The sequence below is a fragment of the Trichosurus vulpecula genome, chromosome 3 (assembly GCF_011100635.1).
Source record: "Trichosurus vulpecula isolate mTriVul1 chromosome 3, mTriVul1.pri, whole genome shotgun sequence".
Taxonomy (NCBI): domain Eukaryota; kingdom Metazoa; phylum Chordata; class Mammalia; order Diprotodontia; family Phalangeridae; genus Trichosurus; species Trichosurus vulpecula.
In genome coordinates, this window is record NC_050575.1 from 36,851,876 (window position 1) to 36,869,373 (window position 17,498).

The window sequence follows — 17,498 nt, forward strand, 5'->3', positions numbered from 1 at the left end:
AGCTTTTAAATTTTGTATAATTGAGCTTGTTTGTTTTGTTTTTTATAATCTCTTCTTCCGTCCCTTTCCCAATTACAAATTCTTCTTTATCCAGAATTATGAAATATATAAATTGGAAGGTAATATTCTTTTTAAAAAATTTTTTAGAAAGGTAATATTCTTATGTAACCATTATTATCTAACTGATAAAAAAAAGACAGAATAAAAAGTGTAAAATTATCGGCATTTTGGCTCCATGATGTCTAAGAGAGCTGACCTAGGTACTCATGGAATTGCAGGAAGTGGAATATGAACTTAGGAACATAATGGATATATAGAGAGGATGTTTGGGGTCTAAGAATGGGTAAAAAATCATTTATTAGCTACTTACTATGTGCTCAACCTTGAGGCTGTAAATACAAAAGATAGTCCCTATCATCAATGAGCTTATGTGCTAATGTGAAAACAACACATAAAGGCTTGTGGTGGTAGTCAGGGGGGGTCATTTTAGCCTGGAAAGTTACAGGGATGGACTTGAGGAAATCTGGCGAGGCTGACCTCACCCCTCCCTCCTGTCAGCTCCCACATATGTACTCCAGCAAAACTCTGAAATTTGTGCCAGACTAAATAACAATTAAGAAGTCCAATGATAAACTATAATAAGTGACTTCTTGCACCTCAGAACTGCATAGAAAGTCAGCCAGAAGCCCAAAGGTATTAGGAAAGAGCTCCTCCTAGCAAAACCAGCGTAGGTAAACCAGTAACCTCCCAGAACCAGAAACACATATAGCCTGCACAATTCTGTAACTGGAGGCAACAAGAATGGGGAGATTGCTTGGAAAGCTCCCAAGAGCTCAGAAAGCCCCAGAACAGGGACCTTAGAAACCATAGGAAACATCACAGCAGCTTTCAGATTAGTACAGCTCAGGCCCTGGGGCTGTGACATCCCTGACACTCTATACTGAGATGCCATGGAGGGTCCTGAATACACAACACTCTGAACTTCAGAGGCCCAGGTGGACCTCACCATGACAGGGGCAGGCCAGCACGAAAACTCAGGAAGCCCTCAGTGAGACCAAAGTACTCTAAAGCAGTGGGTGATGATCCCACTCCTAGCCGCATTTCAGGAAGTAAAGTCAGAGAAATGAATAAATCAAACAAAATACTAACCAGTGTCAAATATTATTATAGATTTAGAGATTTCCCAAAAGAAGATGTTAGCCAAAGATGGGTGGGTTGGGATTTTCCCAATTGGCCAAATTGAATGCTGGGATTTTTAAGCACACATTAATATTTTCCATTTAAAAATTCTCACCTTATTCCTCTTTTCATTTTAGAAATTCCTGTTAGTAAACTTGTTTTCTATAATATATACATTCGTGCAGAGGCAGCATGGAATAGTGGACTGATTGTTGGGCTTAATGTTGGGAATGCCTGGGTTCAGATCTTGACTTTTGATACTTCCTAGCTGCCACCCTGGGCAAATAATCTTTTTATCCCTTTTTGTACAGTTTCCTAGGACTTTTCCCTAGTAAAAGGATTTCTATACTTGAATTCCCTAGATTGATGAAGTCATGAATCTGTTGCCTATTTCATACTTCATATATATTATATACTTCATATATAGTTCATAGTGTTTTTCTTTTACTTCAATAGTAAGTAGTTAAAAATCCAGGAAAACTCTAATAAAGGAAGCATTTTACATGGTAAATGAAAAGCAAAACTAAGAATTCTATATGACGAATGGATTTCTTCAGTGTTTTTGGAAGAAGGCAAGATGTTGGCATAAGTTGCACCGTAATTTGTTTTAACTAGTTATGAGATATAATTGTCTTTTATGATTCATCATATGGATTTCACCTTTATGAATGATTTCACCTCTACAACAGGAGATGTTGGGACTCTCTAAAGTACCCATTACCCAGGCAGCTCGTGGTCCTCAGGTGCAGCAACCACCTCCATCAAACAGGTAATAATTGAATATAGCCCAGAGAATTTGATATGGATGACCATTTTATTTTTTCCTTGAATTTAAAGGATTTGAGGTTCTAGGAAGAGTGATTCAAAGGAAAAGGTATACTTCTTTAATTGCTAACTCTTTATTTTCAGGTCAGAGCTCTTTACTGGGTTCCAAATCGGTATTTTAAATCATTACTGACCAGTAGTAGTACAAAGTCTCAACTGGCACTTCAGACTGCATAGGTCCAAAGTTGAACTAAATATCACATCTACCTCCTCCCCCCACCTCCTACCCTTTATCTCTTATTTCTTCTGACTTAGATTCTTCTGGTGACTAATCTTTATATGATATTTATGCTTACTTTCCCCCCAGATCAGTTAGTTACCAAGTTTTAGCAATTCTGTCTCTACAGTATATTTCTCTGCAAAGGTTTCTCTAATCCACTTTCCCTTCCTCTGTCCTGTCTCAGAAGTGATATTTTCTACCTTTGAACTCTCCAGTGCATTTTCACACTTCTGCTTCTATGTGAACATATAACCTCCCGAATAGATTGTTGTTAGTTCGTTGAATGTAGGACTGCCCTGTTGTTCATCTGTTTATCTCACTCCTTGCTTAGCAGGTGCTCAGTAAAGGTGTGATTGAATTGCCTGATGTTTGATGCCTGACTTTGTGTATATGCATAGTGCTTATTACGTTTTATTATAAAGAATTTTTGACATACATGCATGTTATATATTTTCAAGGGCATTAGTTTGTCTTTTGTAAGAATTTTTTTGATGTAAGTAAGAGGAAAAGGGTACTGAATTTGACTTCTATACATTGCTAGTTTCTGCTCTTTCCCTATAAAAATATCAAAGGGAAACTAACAGTGCCATGTTTCACTTAATAGGAAAGTGGGAGATTAAGCCCTGAAGTGTGTAGTGTTTAGATCATGAATTTTGTGTCTAGTCTACTAAGATATGTTTTACAAACCAATCTATTTTTTAGGGTGGGTGTTGGAAAAAAATTAAACAGAGTTCATTTTTATTTAATTTTCTTTTGCAGATTTTTACAGCCAGTACAGAAAATAGACATGAATCTTACAGACCTTCTGGGAGAACTCCAGCGAGACCCTTGGCCTGTGCCCCAGGGCAAGAGACCTTTGCGTTCTTCAGGGGTGGCTCTTTCCATAGCTGTAGGACTGCTTGAGGTAATGATTATACCTTTTTTCCTGTTGATGCTTTTTCTTTTTTTATGTCATTCTCAAGTCTCGATGACTCTGGGGTAGCTAGTAGAGCACTGGCCCTGGACTCAGGAGGACCTGAGTTCAAATTCGGCCTCAGACACTTGACACACTTACTAGCTGTGTGACCTTGGGCAAGTCACTTAATCCCAAATTGCCCTGCCTTCTCCCCTAAAAAAAAGAATTAAAAAAAAGTCTCAATGATTCTCTCCTCTTATTCCTAATAGTAGTATCACTTGTAACAAATAGGTATTATTAAGCAAAAAAAAAACCCAACACAGAGCCAAAAAACCAAACCAAAACATACATCAGAGTTCTGAAGTCTTTCATTGTTGTTTTCCTTTACATTACTGTGGTCGCCATGTAAAAATTGTTCTCCTGATTCTGCTTATTTTGTTCTGTAAGTTTGTATCTTAAAACTTTTTAATATATGAAGTAACCTCTCTGTCATCTCTCCCTTTTTACTGCCAGCATAAGAGTTAGATGACAAGGAAGAATGCTTATTTATGGGGATTACATTTATATTTGCAGATTTTAAAAGTTGAGACTATTTTTTCTTTTATGGTAGGTGTTTTTTTGAAAAGGAAATACTTGGGTTTGTTTCCTTTTTAGAACTGAATTTTTGGAAGCTTGATTTGTAGCATTTTAGATGTAAAAAAAGAAATTATTTCTTTTGGCGTCAATTAATTTGAACATCTATAAATCTTTTTATTTATATATGTTTTCTTTCTTCCATTGAAATCTTATTCCAGTGGCTTTTTGTGGGATGAAAGTGAAACTGTTCTTGAAGGCCATGTCAGCTTAGCCTAAGGCTCTTGACGTGACAAGGTCTACCAGCCTGGAAAGTCTGGAAAGTACATAGTAACCTAGTCTTTCAGGCCTGTTGTCTGAAAGTCAACTGGGCTAAGGTCAGAGAAGATTACCATTACTAGTAATGAATTTTTTTGGCCACAGCAGCTCATGAATACAAGTTTCTAAATTATAGAGGTATTTTGAACTTTGACAATGGAGAGAGTATCTATAATGATAAAATCATTGACCCTTGATTTATTTTTACTTGTGTAATTTATTATTGTCACTACTCACTGATCCTATCCCTCTATTCCCTCAGGGAGCCCCTCTTGCAACACATAAGTGTAGTCAAGCAAACCAATCAACATGTTGGCTGTGGCTGAAAATATATGCTTCATTTTGTACTGCTGATCTGTCCCTTGTCTCTTGAGAGGCAATAGGCATGCCTCACCATCAGTCTTCTGAAGTCATTGCTGGTCTTTGTATTGGTTAGAGTTCTGAAGTCTTTTATTGTTGGTTTTTTAAAAAATTATTATTATCCTTGAAGTATTATTTTATTTTTTTTATTAAACTATTTTTGATATTTTGCTTTCTTCTAACAGTGCACTTTCCCAAACACTGGTGCTCGTATTATGATGTTCATTGGTGGTCCAGCTACTCAGGGGCCTGGAATGGTGGTTGGAGATGAGCTAAAGACGCCTATAAGATCTTGGCATGACATTGAAAAAGACAATGCCAAATATGTTAAAAAAGGAACTAAAGTAAGTTTTGGTTTTTATTAATTTTACTTAATGGAAATATTTTATGGTTTTTTCCTCCAAATTTGACACATAGCTTTATATTTGAATTTGTATAGATATGGGTTGATTTGGGAGACAGTATATCAGTAAAAAAAAGAGATTAAGTAAATGAGCAATCTTAGTTAATTGGAATTTGCTGATTTTTCTTTTTTCTGAAACTTGAGTGCTTAGACTCGACAAGATCAGAAAAGTTTGTCTTTGCAACTTTCTCTAAAACAATCAAATGGATATATTTTACACAGAGAGAAGGCTGGTCCTTAGACAGTCATTTAAAGATATGCCACCTGTCTCCATCAGGAGCACATGAAAAAGTGGCATAAAGAGTAGAATAATAATGGCTAACATTTATATAGTACTTATTAAGTGCCAAGCACTGTGCTAAGTGTTTTACAATCATTATCTCATACTTTTTTTTCCTTAGATGTTCATTGGAATCTAGGAAAATATCGGCATTAGACTTCTTGCTTCTAAATTTGATGATTATTTTAACTGGAAGGAGAGGGAATAGTTTTTCTAGTGTTGCCATGACAGAATGTAGAGAGGAAAATTAATATTTAATTTCACATTTTAAAATAATATCCATAATAATGTGTATACATGTATATTACTGTATGCTTATTATATGATTATTTAAGTAGAAGTTAGAAATTCAAAATCTTTATACCTTTTGTATTTCACACCAGTGTATATTAATGTTGCTAACATAAAATTTTAAGTTTATCAAATCCTTTAGAGTGCTTAGTTGTATTTCTATAACTTATAATAATGGTATTTTTCTTTATGTTAGTAGCAATCTGATGGTGGAGAGTATGCCACAGAAAAATGTTATCTCTATTATATTATAGTATGTCTTTAGTTACTATTAAGATTCATTAGCAGTTTCTTCTAATGGAAACACTTAGAGATGGAGTAGAAAATACTTTATTTTAAACCAAAAAAAGCTGTATTTAGCTCATCTTCCAATTTCACTTTACCTTTTGAGTATATTAGAAAGGATTAAACGCATGAAAAATTATTTTCTCATTCCCCTAGTATCAGATACTGTCTGGGAAGTAAGTCCCTTTAAGAGAAATGAGAAGGATGGGAAGCTCTTTTTACCTGCAGAACTTCATCATTTTCATTTGCCTCTGACCATGTCCGAGCCTGTTTCATCTGCCTTCTCCTCTCTAGAACCTGTCTCGTACCACATTTCCCCCTTGGAATGTCCCTCTTGTTTCTGACAACTGTTTTTTGGTAACTCTTTTGCTTCTCATTGGATCTCCTGATTTTTAGAACATCCAGTTATCATCATTTCTACTTTGCTGCAGGTAGAATGGACTAGTTATCATGCAGACACAGTCTTAGTTGCTTTCTGCTGTGACTTAAAATACCAGCTCTTTTGTTTCCCTTTGCTGTTCAGTCGTTTTTCAGTTGTGTCTGACTCTAAGTGACCCAATTCCTTCTCCAGGTCGTTTATAGATGAGAAAATTGAACAAATAGGGTTAAGTGACTTGTTCAGGGTGACAAAGCTAGTAAGTGTCTGAGACAGGATTTGAAATCACCAAGGTGAGGCCTCCTGACTCCAGGCCTGGTACTCTGTCCTCTGTGCCACCTAGCTGCTTCCCTTTAGACCTGTGTCAATCCCTGGGTTCCCTCCAGTTATGATTTAGAATCTTTAGGCCAAAAGGGATCTCACAGATCTAGTTCAGGCTCATTTTATGTATGAGGAAACAAACAGAGCTGGGACTAAAATTCAGGTCTTTTATTCAAGGCTTTTTTTGGCTTCACCATTCAGATAGCATCATGGAAAACTCTACGTGAAGGGTAAATCAGAACTACAGAAATTATCATATTATTTTATAAGACATTCATGGAGGTAAAAACTACATTAAGTGCAAAACACAAATCCTTGACAGCTTGCCTGAGTTTTCATAAAATCATAAATTTAAAGCTAGTAAGGACCTTAGAGGTCACCTAATCTAGCCTGCTCATTTTACGTGTTGGAAACAAGGGCCCAGAAAAATTAAATGATTTGTTCAAGGTCCCATAGGTACTAAGTGACAGACGTATTTTGTGAACCTAGGTTCTCTGACTCCAAATCCAATGCTTTTGCTCCATGTCACACTATCAACATTTTGACCTGGCTATAATACATACACATACCTATGAATGTCAAGTGTATATACTATTTTGATTTAATTTTTTAAAAATTTTGTCTTTAGCATTTTGAAGCATTGGCTAATCGAGCTGCTACAACAGGTCATGTCATTGATATTTATGCATGTGCATTGGATCAGACTGGTCTTTTGGAGATGAAATGCTGTCCTAACCTCACTGGGTATGTATCTAGAATCCGAGACCCACTGTAGGCTCTTGAAATACAGAAGTGAGCTAAAAGAACAAGTTCTCGAACTATTTTGGGGAAAAACTCATTTTGATCTTTCTGCCATTTATTATATTTGATTTTTCAGACAATTCTTAACCTGAATCCCAGCTAAGAGTTTTACCTTCATACTCCAGTTTTTCTATTATCAGCTATTATAAGTGGGTTTCAGTTTTTTGGCAGTGATAACTAAGTAACTTTGAATATATATAACCTAGACATAGAAACAGTTGGGTACAGTAGTGTTAGATTAATAATATTTGATGTTATTGGATCAGGATTTTATGTACTTATGTTTTGTAATAAAAATATAAACATTTAAATTAAAAATAAGAAAACTAATATTAACTAAACAGAAATTGCTTCCCTAGGACAACAAAATGGTAAAAGTAATATCTATTGAGCTATATATTTGTCATTTTACTTTGTGTAATTATTTTCTTAATAATTCTGAGAGATAACTCTTTCAAAATTTGGCTTAATCTGTCACACTCTAGCTGTCAGAATATTTACTACAATGTGCTGATGTTCGACAGTTGACTTTCAACCTTTCTGGGCCTTAATTTCCTCATCATCATTAAAATGTTGATTTCTCGGTTCTCTTCTAGTTGAAAAAATCTTATGCTATTTTGATGGTTGTTCATTGTTAGCTGTTTATAATCAAGTACTTAAATGAATTTGTGATTTCATTGATACGGATGTTCCCTCCAGTGGTGTAGGTTGAAATAAATTTTAACCAGCCTATTTTATGTGACTCAAGGCTTGTGTGACAGGAGTCTATCCAACATGCTTGGGGGCTTCCCTATTTTCTCCTGACATCTCAAGGATACCAGTAGAGCACACAGACAAACCATTAGTTATTGCTTGTCTTTGCCATGTGACCCGCTTATATTTTTTTTTTGTTATACGTTTCTTTGACAGCATTCTTTTCTCTTGTTTTTCTTTGTATTTCTTTATTTGTTATGTTTTGCAATCTGTTTACATCCATTGTGTACCTCTCCATTGTTCCTGTGTGATATTTTCTATTAGTTCTTTGGGTATTGTATGGTTTCATGATTTGTAGCCTTACAGTAATACTTAATAGAGATTGGAAACCATTTTGTGATCTTCTGAAGGCAACCCATCTTACTCTCCTTTCCCTGGTTAATTCGGCACCTAACTTGTTGTCTAGCCAGGATTTATATATGTTGGTGGATATGCTCTGTACATTGTTCATCTGACTGGATTTCATTATGAATTTTCAATAGATATTCTCCATCCATTCCTGTGTGGATGGTTGGGCCAAACTATTTAAAGTGCTTATGTATTTTGTCTAGGAGGCACTACAGCATTCTGGGAGCTGACATAACCAGTATTTGTGTTATCCACAACATTTAACTGAATAGCTTTTGTCATAGGGATAGAGATAGGGATTTAGACTCATGGTTTTGTTGGTATAGGAGACTCCTTTCGCCAGTGCAGATCGTCATTTTCTCTGCATCTTACACCTCAAGAGAGTTGCCTGAGCACTTAAGGATAAGTGATTTGTCTAGGTTCACACAGCCAGTCTATGTTAGAAACTTGAACTCAGGTCTTCATGGCTTCCTGCTTTAAGGTTAGCACTTTATCTGCAGGCAGCCAAGTGGCATTGTGGATAAACTGCTGCACCTAGAGTTGGGAGGGCCTGAGTTAAAATCCTGTCTCAAACACTTAGTAGTTGTGTGACCTTGGGCAGGTCACTTAATTTCTCTCGTCCTCAGCTTCTTCATCTGCAAAAAGGTGATAGTAAAGGCACTTTCCTTACTGGGTTGTTGCGAGGAGTAAGGGAGATGACATATGTAAGGTACTTTGCCAACAAATCACTATCTAAATGTTAGCTTTCATCATCGTGATCTCCTCCTCTCCCTTTCCCCCACCTTTGTCACACCCATTTATGCTGTCATTTTTGTGGCACTTGAAAGTGTATAAAGCACTTCACATACTTAAGTCATTTACTCTTTAATTCTTTGATAAAAGTATTATAGATGTTGTTCCTATTTTTCAGGTGAGCATACTGAGGATCAGAGAGGTTTTGGCTTATCTACGGATAGCTATTATTGGAAAAGATTACAAAATTTAGAGATTCATATGGTTTTAAATTTAACTGTATACCTTATCAGTGTTTACACATTTAATACAAGTGTTATAGGTCCAATTTTTAAAATTGTTATGAAATAGAAGTCATTTGTAATAGACTCAATAGAATTTAGATTTGGAAGGTACCTTAGAGGTTATCTAGTAGTACTCTGCTCCCTTTTATAAACGAAGAAAGTGATAGATGATTTGGAGGTATACTAAACTTTTAAGCAACAGAAATTTTTTAGGGATTATAACTACATCAGAAGAGAAATTGCGTATAAAACAATATTATAGTTAGGAAATTAATGTTTTGACTAAATACCAAATGCTGGCTAATGGTCACAGTAAGGGATGAGCAGTTAGCAAATTATGAATTGCCTAGTCAGCCTTGTATTGTCAGGAATAATTGTTTATTCTGCATTGATTTTTACTTGTTGATATTTAGCTACATTTGTTCAGCCTGGTTTATTAATGTGAAATATAAGACTTGTTATATTCTAACTACGCTTATCTGTTACCATGGAGCTGACCATCTGTTATCCCTGAACTCCTTATATGGCTGGCCCACCCCTTTTTTTGCTTAGATATCTCAAATACAGGTTTCATTTATTAATATCAGTAATCGAGGCCAGCATCTTCTCTTAAATCAGTTAGCCTTGACAGTAGATGTCTATAAAGGAAAACGGTTCTTGGACTTGCTAAATGTTTTTCCTTCACTGCTATATTTTTAGCTGTAACATATGCATATCTCTTGTGCTCTGCATTTATTTAAAAGTAGCTTTACATAAAGCATTATTTTCTTTCTAGTAGCCAGCTGAACTGGATAATTCTTTTCATTAAGTATCCAGTGTTTACCATTATTATTTTGGAATTTTTTTCCATCTCTCTTAGAAATACTAAGCCTTTTCCCATCAGTAAAGCCAATTCTTAGATATTATAAACTTATTTGTATTTATCCTACATCCTTCTGTTAGTAGTAGTATACAAATTGATGAATAGAAGATCATTATATAACTTTCAAAGCTTTCCTGTTTGTCTATATTTACTTCTAATCTTCTGTTCCTTAATCTGCATTTTAAAAAATGGATCTTTTTTCTTTTCTTTTTTGGCAACCTTATTGCTAAGCTCCCTTTTCCCTGTCACATCAGAAAAAAAGAATAACAAATTTGTAACAAATATACATATTCAAGCAAAACTAATCTCCACATTGGTCATGTTCAAACATATGCATATACATACATATACAATATACATATGTGTGTATATATGTACACACATATATATGTGTATATATATATTATATATATGTATACATATGTGTGTGTATGTATGATTTGACACCTTGAGTCCCTTACCCTCTGACAGGAAGAGGATAGTGTGCATCATCATATTTGTCCTTTGGAGTTGTGATTGGTCATCACATTGGTCAAAATTCTTAAGTTTTTCAGGGTTACTTTTCTTTACAAAGTTGATGACATTGTATAAATTTTTCTCTGTGTTTTGCTGACTTTACTCTCCATCAATTCACAAAAATCTTCCAAAATTTCTTTGAAATGATCCCTGTCATTATTTCTCATAATCCGAGAATATTCCATTATATTTTTCTACCATGATTTGTTCATTCTCCAATTAATGGGCACCGCCCCCCCCCCCCACCTTTAGTTATTTTCTTATAACAAAGCAAGCTGTTGTAAATTTTTTTTTTTGTGCACATGGGTCCCTTTCCTCTCTCTTTGATCTCTTTGGAGTATAGGCCTAGTAGTGGTATCTTTAGATCAAAGAGTATGCACAGTTTAGTGACTTTTAGGGTATAGTTCTAAATAGCTTTCCAGAATGCCAGTATCATTTATAGCTCCACCAAAAGGGCATTAGTGTGTCTATTTTCCTGCAGCCCCTCCAATAACTCTCATTTTCCTTTTTGGTTAGTTTATCCAACTTAATGGGAATGAATGGGAATTTCAGTAGGTCAGTTCAATTTAATTAACGTTTATTAAGAACTTGTTTTGTGCCAGGCACTCTGCTAACTGCTGGAAATAGAAGTAAAAGCAGCAAACGGTCTTTGACCTCCTATGTGCAAGTGGGGAAGACAACATGTAAATAACTAGTTACATACAAAAATCTGCTTAGTGTATTATGTAATCCTTGTTTACACTTAGCTCAGTGCCTGTCATGTAGAAGGTGCTTATTGACTGACTCGTTTATTTGTTTGGTGACTATATTCTTTAAGCTTATTTTAGAAATGGATAAAAAGACTCTGGATCTCAGTTTCCTCACCTGTAAAATGGGAGCTTTAGGCTAGATAATATCTAAAGTCCTTTTTGGCTTTAATAGTGTATAAGTCTGTGAATAGAAATTTAATATTATCTTGTGTTTTTGAGATGAAGCCTGAACTTGTCTCATTTCGTTCAATTATGGCATATGTTGTTTCAGCAAATGTGCTTCTTACAGTGCTTTTTTGGTCTTTTCATTCAGAGGGTACATGGTGATGGGAGATTCTTTCAATACTTCCTTATTCAAGCAGACCTTTCAGAGAGTCTTTACCAAAGATATGCAAGGACAATTTAAAATGGGCTTTGGAGGCACACTAGAAATAAAGGTAAGAATGAAAACTGAAGAAATATATACAAAATGTCTCCAAGAAAGGAACATGATTAATACAGTTATCCCTTCCACATCATGACTTTCCCCATCATGGTTTTGATATACCATGGGTTGGCACGAGAAATCCAATGGGAATTTTTTGGGAGTTCTGCAGAAGCTGCAGATGACATGTGAAGGCCACCACACAACACAGAAAAAGTTTAGAAACTCAGAAATGCATAAATATATGCATAGCGTTGTATAATATCAACATTTTATCTTTTAATACCTTACTAATTCAGACTTCTCTGGTATGAAGGGAAGACCAAAAAATCTTGTGGATTTTCCAGATGGTGGGGGCACCACACACCTAACTCCTGTGATGTGGAAGGGATAACTGTACTATTTTTAAAGTGTCATTAAAGAAGGTAAAGTATATAATTTGAAAAAAGTTCCAAATGTTGAACAGCTCTAAAGAGTTTTTAGAAACTGTCAAAAAATCTATCATCATTAAAAACAGAATTAAATGTTAAGGAAGTTTTTCCTTGTATCAACCCCAAATCTGCTTCTCTGTAACTCTCATCCATTGTTATAGTTCTGCCCTGTGGGGCCATGATGAGCAAGCCTAATTTCTCTTCCATATGATAGTCCTTCAGATACATATGAAAGACAGCTCTCATAGGGAATGATCTCAAGGCCCTTCACTATACTATTTGGATACCCTTTCTGATTTATTAATGTCCTTCCTAAATTGTGGTCCCCTGAGCTAAATGCAAGACTCAAGATGCGATATTTCTGTAATTTTGTGCTACATCTGTCTTTAGGGTAGCCCGAGATCATGATATAAAGATGTAAGTGACGCAGCCCCTGTTGTCAAGGAGTCTAACATCTAGTAATATTAGGGCATATATGCAAAACTCTGTGATACAAGTTAGAATTTAATAAGTGAAGAAGAGAAACAAAGTAATGAGATAAGAAACTTAAAGCATGAGGAATCATTTTTGTTTGGGAGAGGTTATAGAAGGCTCAACTGAAGAGGCAGTTCCTGAGTGTGGTCTTGAAAGGAAGGAAGTATTTCAGTAGGTGGGACTCTGGGGTCCTTGTATTCGGTAATTACAAATATATGAAAATGAGAAAAAACTAGGATAAGGACAGGACAACAAATAGTTTGGTTTCACTGGAATGGAGATGATTCGAAGGCAAAATAGTTTGAAATAATGCTGGACAGAAACATTAAAGCTAATAGTAGGTTAAGAGGTTTGTATTTTATTTACTAAGTAATAAGGAGCTGCCTCTGATTGTTTAATGAGGAGAGTAAAGTAATTAGGTTTGTACATTAGAATTTAACCCATATTCAATGCAGCAGGTCTTGTGCTAGGTGCTTGAGATTCATAGACAGTTTCTGTCCTTAAAGGGCTTATATTTTATTGGCGGAAACAACATGTGCTAGATAATTAAATACTGTGTGTGTGTGTGTGTGTGTGTGTGTGTATGTATGTTTGTATGTATGTATATGTGTGTGTGTATATATATGAATATTTTCTAGGGGGAGAGCCCTAGCAGCTATTTCTAGGAGAAGCTTCTTGGAGGAGATAGGCCTTAAGGTGCACTTTGAAGGAAGCTACAGACTATGTGAAGCGGGAGGAAGGGGCATAGTGTATTCCAAAGTCAGAGACAACAGGGACAGAATGTAAAGGGAACAGCAGGCGGTTCATTTTGGCCAGAATATAGAGTTTGTGAAAAAGAGTAATATGTATTAGGGTTGGAAATGCAGGCTGGAGCCAGATTTTGAAGGGCTTTAAGCCCAATACAAGAATTTCTATTGATCCTAGAGGCCAGAGTGTGCCATGGGAATTTCTCATGCGCAAGAGTGACGTGGTCGATAAATATAAATTTGGCAGCTAGATATGTGCAAGAAGGCTTGGAGAAGGGAATCCAGTTAGGAGGCTGTTGCAGTAGTCAAGGTGAGAGGTGATCAGAGCCTGAACTAGAGTGGTGAAGGCCCTTCTTCCCTGAGCTCTACTGGACATCTCCGCCTGAATGAACTGCTAACATGATTTGAATGTCCTAAGCTAAAAATAACAGCATTATACCCAAAACTTGGGAACAGATGAGAGATATATTGTGAGTGCAAAGTTAATAAGATGTGACAACTGATTGGATGTGAGGGGTAGGGGAGAGCGTGGAATCAATCAGGGATGATGATGAGGTTGCCAACTTGGGTGATTAAAAAGGTGGTGGTACCCTCAACAAAAATCGAGAAGTTAGGAAGAGGGTGGGACTTTTGGGGAAATGTAATAGATTATATTTTAGACTTGCTAAATTTGAGGTGCTTATTGGACATGTAGTTGAAAGTTCAAGTGTGTGACTGGTGGTATGGGACTGGAATCCATGGGAGAGACCAAGGTTGTATATGGGAATAACCTACAGATGGGTAGGTGACCATTGAGTCCATGAATGGTGATAAGAGTGTAGAGAGGAAAGATAAGTGGGGCCTGGACTGAATTCTAAGCTCTAAGTTAGAGGGTCTCATCCACGTATAGTGACAAAGATGATGATTCTGTAAAGGAAACTGGGAAGGACCAGTTTGACAGTTAAGAAGAGAATTGGGAGAGGAAGATGGCTGGCAGCTTTGTGAAGGCTGCATGCGAGGAGAGAGGCTGTAGGGAGAGAATCTCATTAGGAGGCTATTACAGATGTTCTAATAGGAGCTAATGAGACCCAGGGCCTTGGCTATGGTGGTAGAGAGGAACGGCCAGATGTAAGAGCTATTTTAGAGATAGAATTAATAGGATTCATTACTTAACTGATTTGGAGTGATAAAGGGGTGAAGGAAAGAATACTCAGAAGTACTTAGGTTTCAGGCCTATTTCCCTAGTAGAACAGTGGCACCACCAATAGAAAGAGGAAAGTTAGGAAGAAGGGCAGATTTGAGGTATAATGCTTTTATATTTGGTTTGGGACATATTGTGAATCATGTCAGCAGTGCATTCCGATGGTGATATCCAGTAGGCAGTTATAAATGCAGGACTGGAGAAGTTGAGCCAGAGATATAGATTTAGAATCCTTTGCATAGAGGTGACAGTTGATAACTTTCTTGAATATGAGCATGTTATCTTTTCTTCTCAGAGTAAAATAAAGAACTTAAATATTGTTTAATATTAACCATACCTCAACATGTCATTTGCTTTTATGCAGACCTCGAGAGAAATAAAGATTTCAGGAGCAATTGGACCCTGTGTGTCTCTCAATTCTAAAGGACCCTGTGTGTCAGAAAATGTAAGTTAGCTTTGAAATAGAAAACACAACTAACTCTTGGGCCCTAACTAATATAGCGAAGGTTAGAGGTTTTCTCTTTGGGCCTTGTGAGGTGACTATTGCACATTTTGTACCAAGTGCAGTGGAACATACTTATATGACATATAGATAGATACCTTCTTCTGTCCACCTGCAATAGGTATTAATGTCATAGATTCTGGAAGTATAAGAAGAGCAAGAATTTTCTTATTCATTATAGTGAAAAGAGAGCTGAATTTGAAGTTAGGGGACCTGGGTTTAAATCTCAGCTCTGTCTCTTACTTGCCTGTCCTTGGACAAGTCACTTAACCTTTCTGGGACTCAGTTTCCTTCTTTGTAAAATGAGCGGGCTGGACTAGATGACTTCTTGAGACCCTTATCCCTTTCCATCTATGCTCTTATGATCCTTGTGAATATGTTTACCTCTGTTTTTGCTTCTTCCTCTGGAAGAATGAGTGTTTAGTTATCACACTCCTTTTGAAGATCACTTCAACATGCCTGAAGAATAGAATTGCCAACTTGTTATCCCACTTTTAAAATGTTGTTGACCCTTAATTGACATAATTTAAATTCACAGTCAGCATAAAACTAATTTTAAATAAGTTTTGATTCCTTACCCAGCTGTTTTCAGGACTATATCAACTTAGCCAAGTTTGATAAATTTGAATTTTATCTTTTTTCATTTTCCTTTCCCATTTTCTAGTAGAGGTACTAAAGAACAGTAAAATGGCTTAAGTCAGACAGAAGAGGAGAAACAGCTTCAGAGTACATAATCAGTTTCTGAATAATTGGAATCAGGCATTAAGTTTTACATTGAATTTAACAAAACTTCATCAAGCACCTGCTCTGTGCAGGGCCTTGTACTAAACATTGGGGATACAAAAATGGTGCATGCCTTCAGGGACCTTACATTGTATTGAGAGGTACAGCATTTACACAGAATGTAATTTGGGAAGAGAGAGAACATTAACAATTTTGGGAATTAGGGAAGGCCTGTAACTGAGCGATCTCCAAGTTAGTTCAAGTCAAACTGTATGTCAAGACCTTGAAACTATCAGTTCCCTTTTTGAGCAGAGTGCCAACGTTTCTCCTGAAAGTCAGACTCACCATATTATGTGTTCCTATTCTAGTTCGTCTAGATATCTAGATGTTCCTTAAGTACTAGACCGTTTAGGGTTAAACATTTTATTTTTTATAAAAGAATAGTTATAATTGCTCTTTGAAATGTTGCTTGCAAAGAACATATTGGAACACATGTTATGCCAGTAGTTCTTGTAGAGGTTGCCATGGTTGTTACTTACCTCTAAAATACACGTTACTACATACTGTCATTACAGTATCTGAATATGTTGTACCTAGTTTCTGCAATATGGAGTTGGCAGTGTTTTTGCTCAAGTTTTTGAAATAAAGTATTTTGAAGGTTGTGTGTGAATTCTTCTTATAAACTTCTCGTTATTTATAATTCTGAAACATTTTTCAGGTTTACCGTGTGAGAACTATTTTACTTGTTTTATAATTAACTGAGTGCAGTAGAGTTTAATCTACTGAATTCCAAGCATTTTATGTTTGTCATAATTTTCTAGAAGGAATTATATATTACATTTTTTTCTTTGGATTTTTGTGCTTATGTTATGGCTTAGTATGTACTTTATTGCTACATAATATTTGTTTATTCTTATTTTTAAACTTATTGCTTTTTATACTTTTAGGAAATAGGAACAGGTGGCACCTGCCAGTGGAAAATATGTGGACTCAATCCTAATACAACTTTAGCTCTGTATTTTGAAGTTGTCAACCAGGTATGAATTTTTGTAACCCCACTGTCAAAATGATGCCTGATAAGGTTCTAAACTTTTGATATTTTCTTCCCTATGGTGAATAATGGAGTTATATGACAAGCCATCTTTCTTTTATGAGCCTTCGTTTTCTCATGTAATTTAGTCATAATATTCATAATTTTAATTTACATAGCTCATTAATCTTTACAAAAGACTTAGTTTACATACCAAAAATAGCTCTTCAAGAAAATCGGACTAGTAATTTTTGAAGATCCTTCCCATTCTAAATGGCAGTTTATGATTTTGTGATTCTTGGACCTTTCTAAATTCCTATTAAAGGAATCTTTTGATAGAGCATATCTGTGAACTGTCACAGTAGTTCCTTCCTCCACTGAGGCAGATTGCAACCCATTCTTGCCTATGTAATTCTCGTCTATGTCTCTCCCTAAATCTTCTGCAGAGGATCTAGCTAATATACGGGAGGCTTTCCTGTAGGACTTGTAACATTCTGTGAGTACCATCAATGTAGTACTTCTTGTTCAGAAACCATCATTGGTAATGCTCATCATTCGTGTCTCTATTGCCCTCTGGGTCTCCTAAAGTTATTACTCTTTGGAGATTATAGTTGTCT

The 17,498-nt window shown here is 35.9% G+C and overlaps 1 protein-coding gene across 1 annotated transcript in view; it reads left to right on the forward strand.

Annotated features, from left to right (window-relative positions):
- SEC23A (Sec23 homolog A, COPII coat complex component) overlaps positions 1-17,498 on the forward strand; it is a 65,979-nt gene that overhangs the window by 22,946 nt on the left and 25,535 nt on the right. The window contains exons 6-12 of the mRNA XM_036749419.1: positions 1,869-1,948; positions 2,984-3,128; positions 4,556-4,714; positions 6,955-7,070; positions 11,685-11,808; positions 14,991-15,071; positions 16,799-16,888. Coding sequence (XP_036605314.1) covers positions 1,869-1,948; positions 2,984-3,128; positions 4,556-4,714; positions 6,955-7,070; positions 11,685-11,808; positions 14,991-15,071; positions 16,799-16,888 — 795 coding nt within the window. The remainder of the gene's footprint in view (positions 1-1,868; positions 1,949-2,983; positions 3,129-4,555; positions 4,715-6,954; positions 7,071-11,684; positions 11,809-14,990; positions 15,072-16,798; positions 16,889-17,498) is intronic.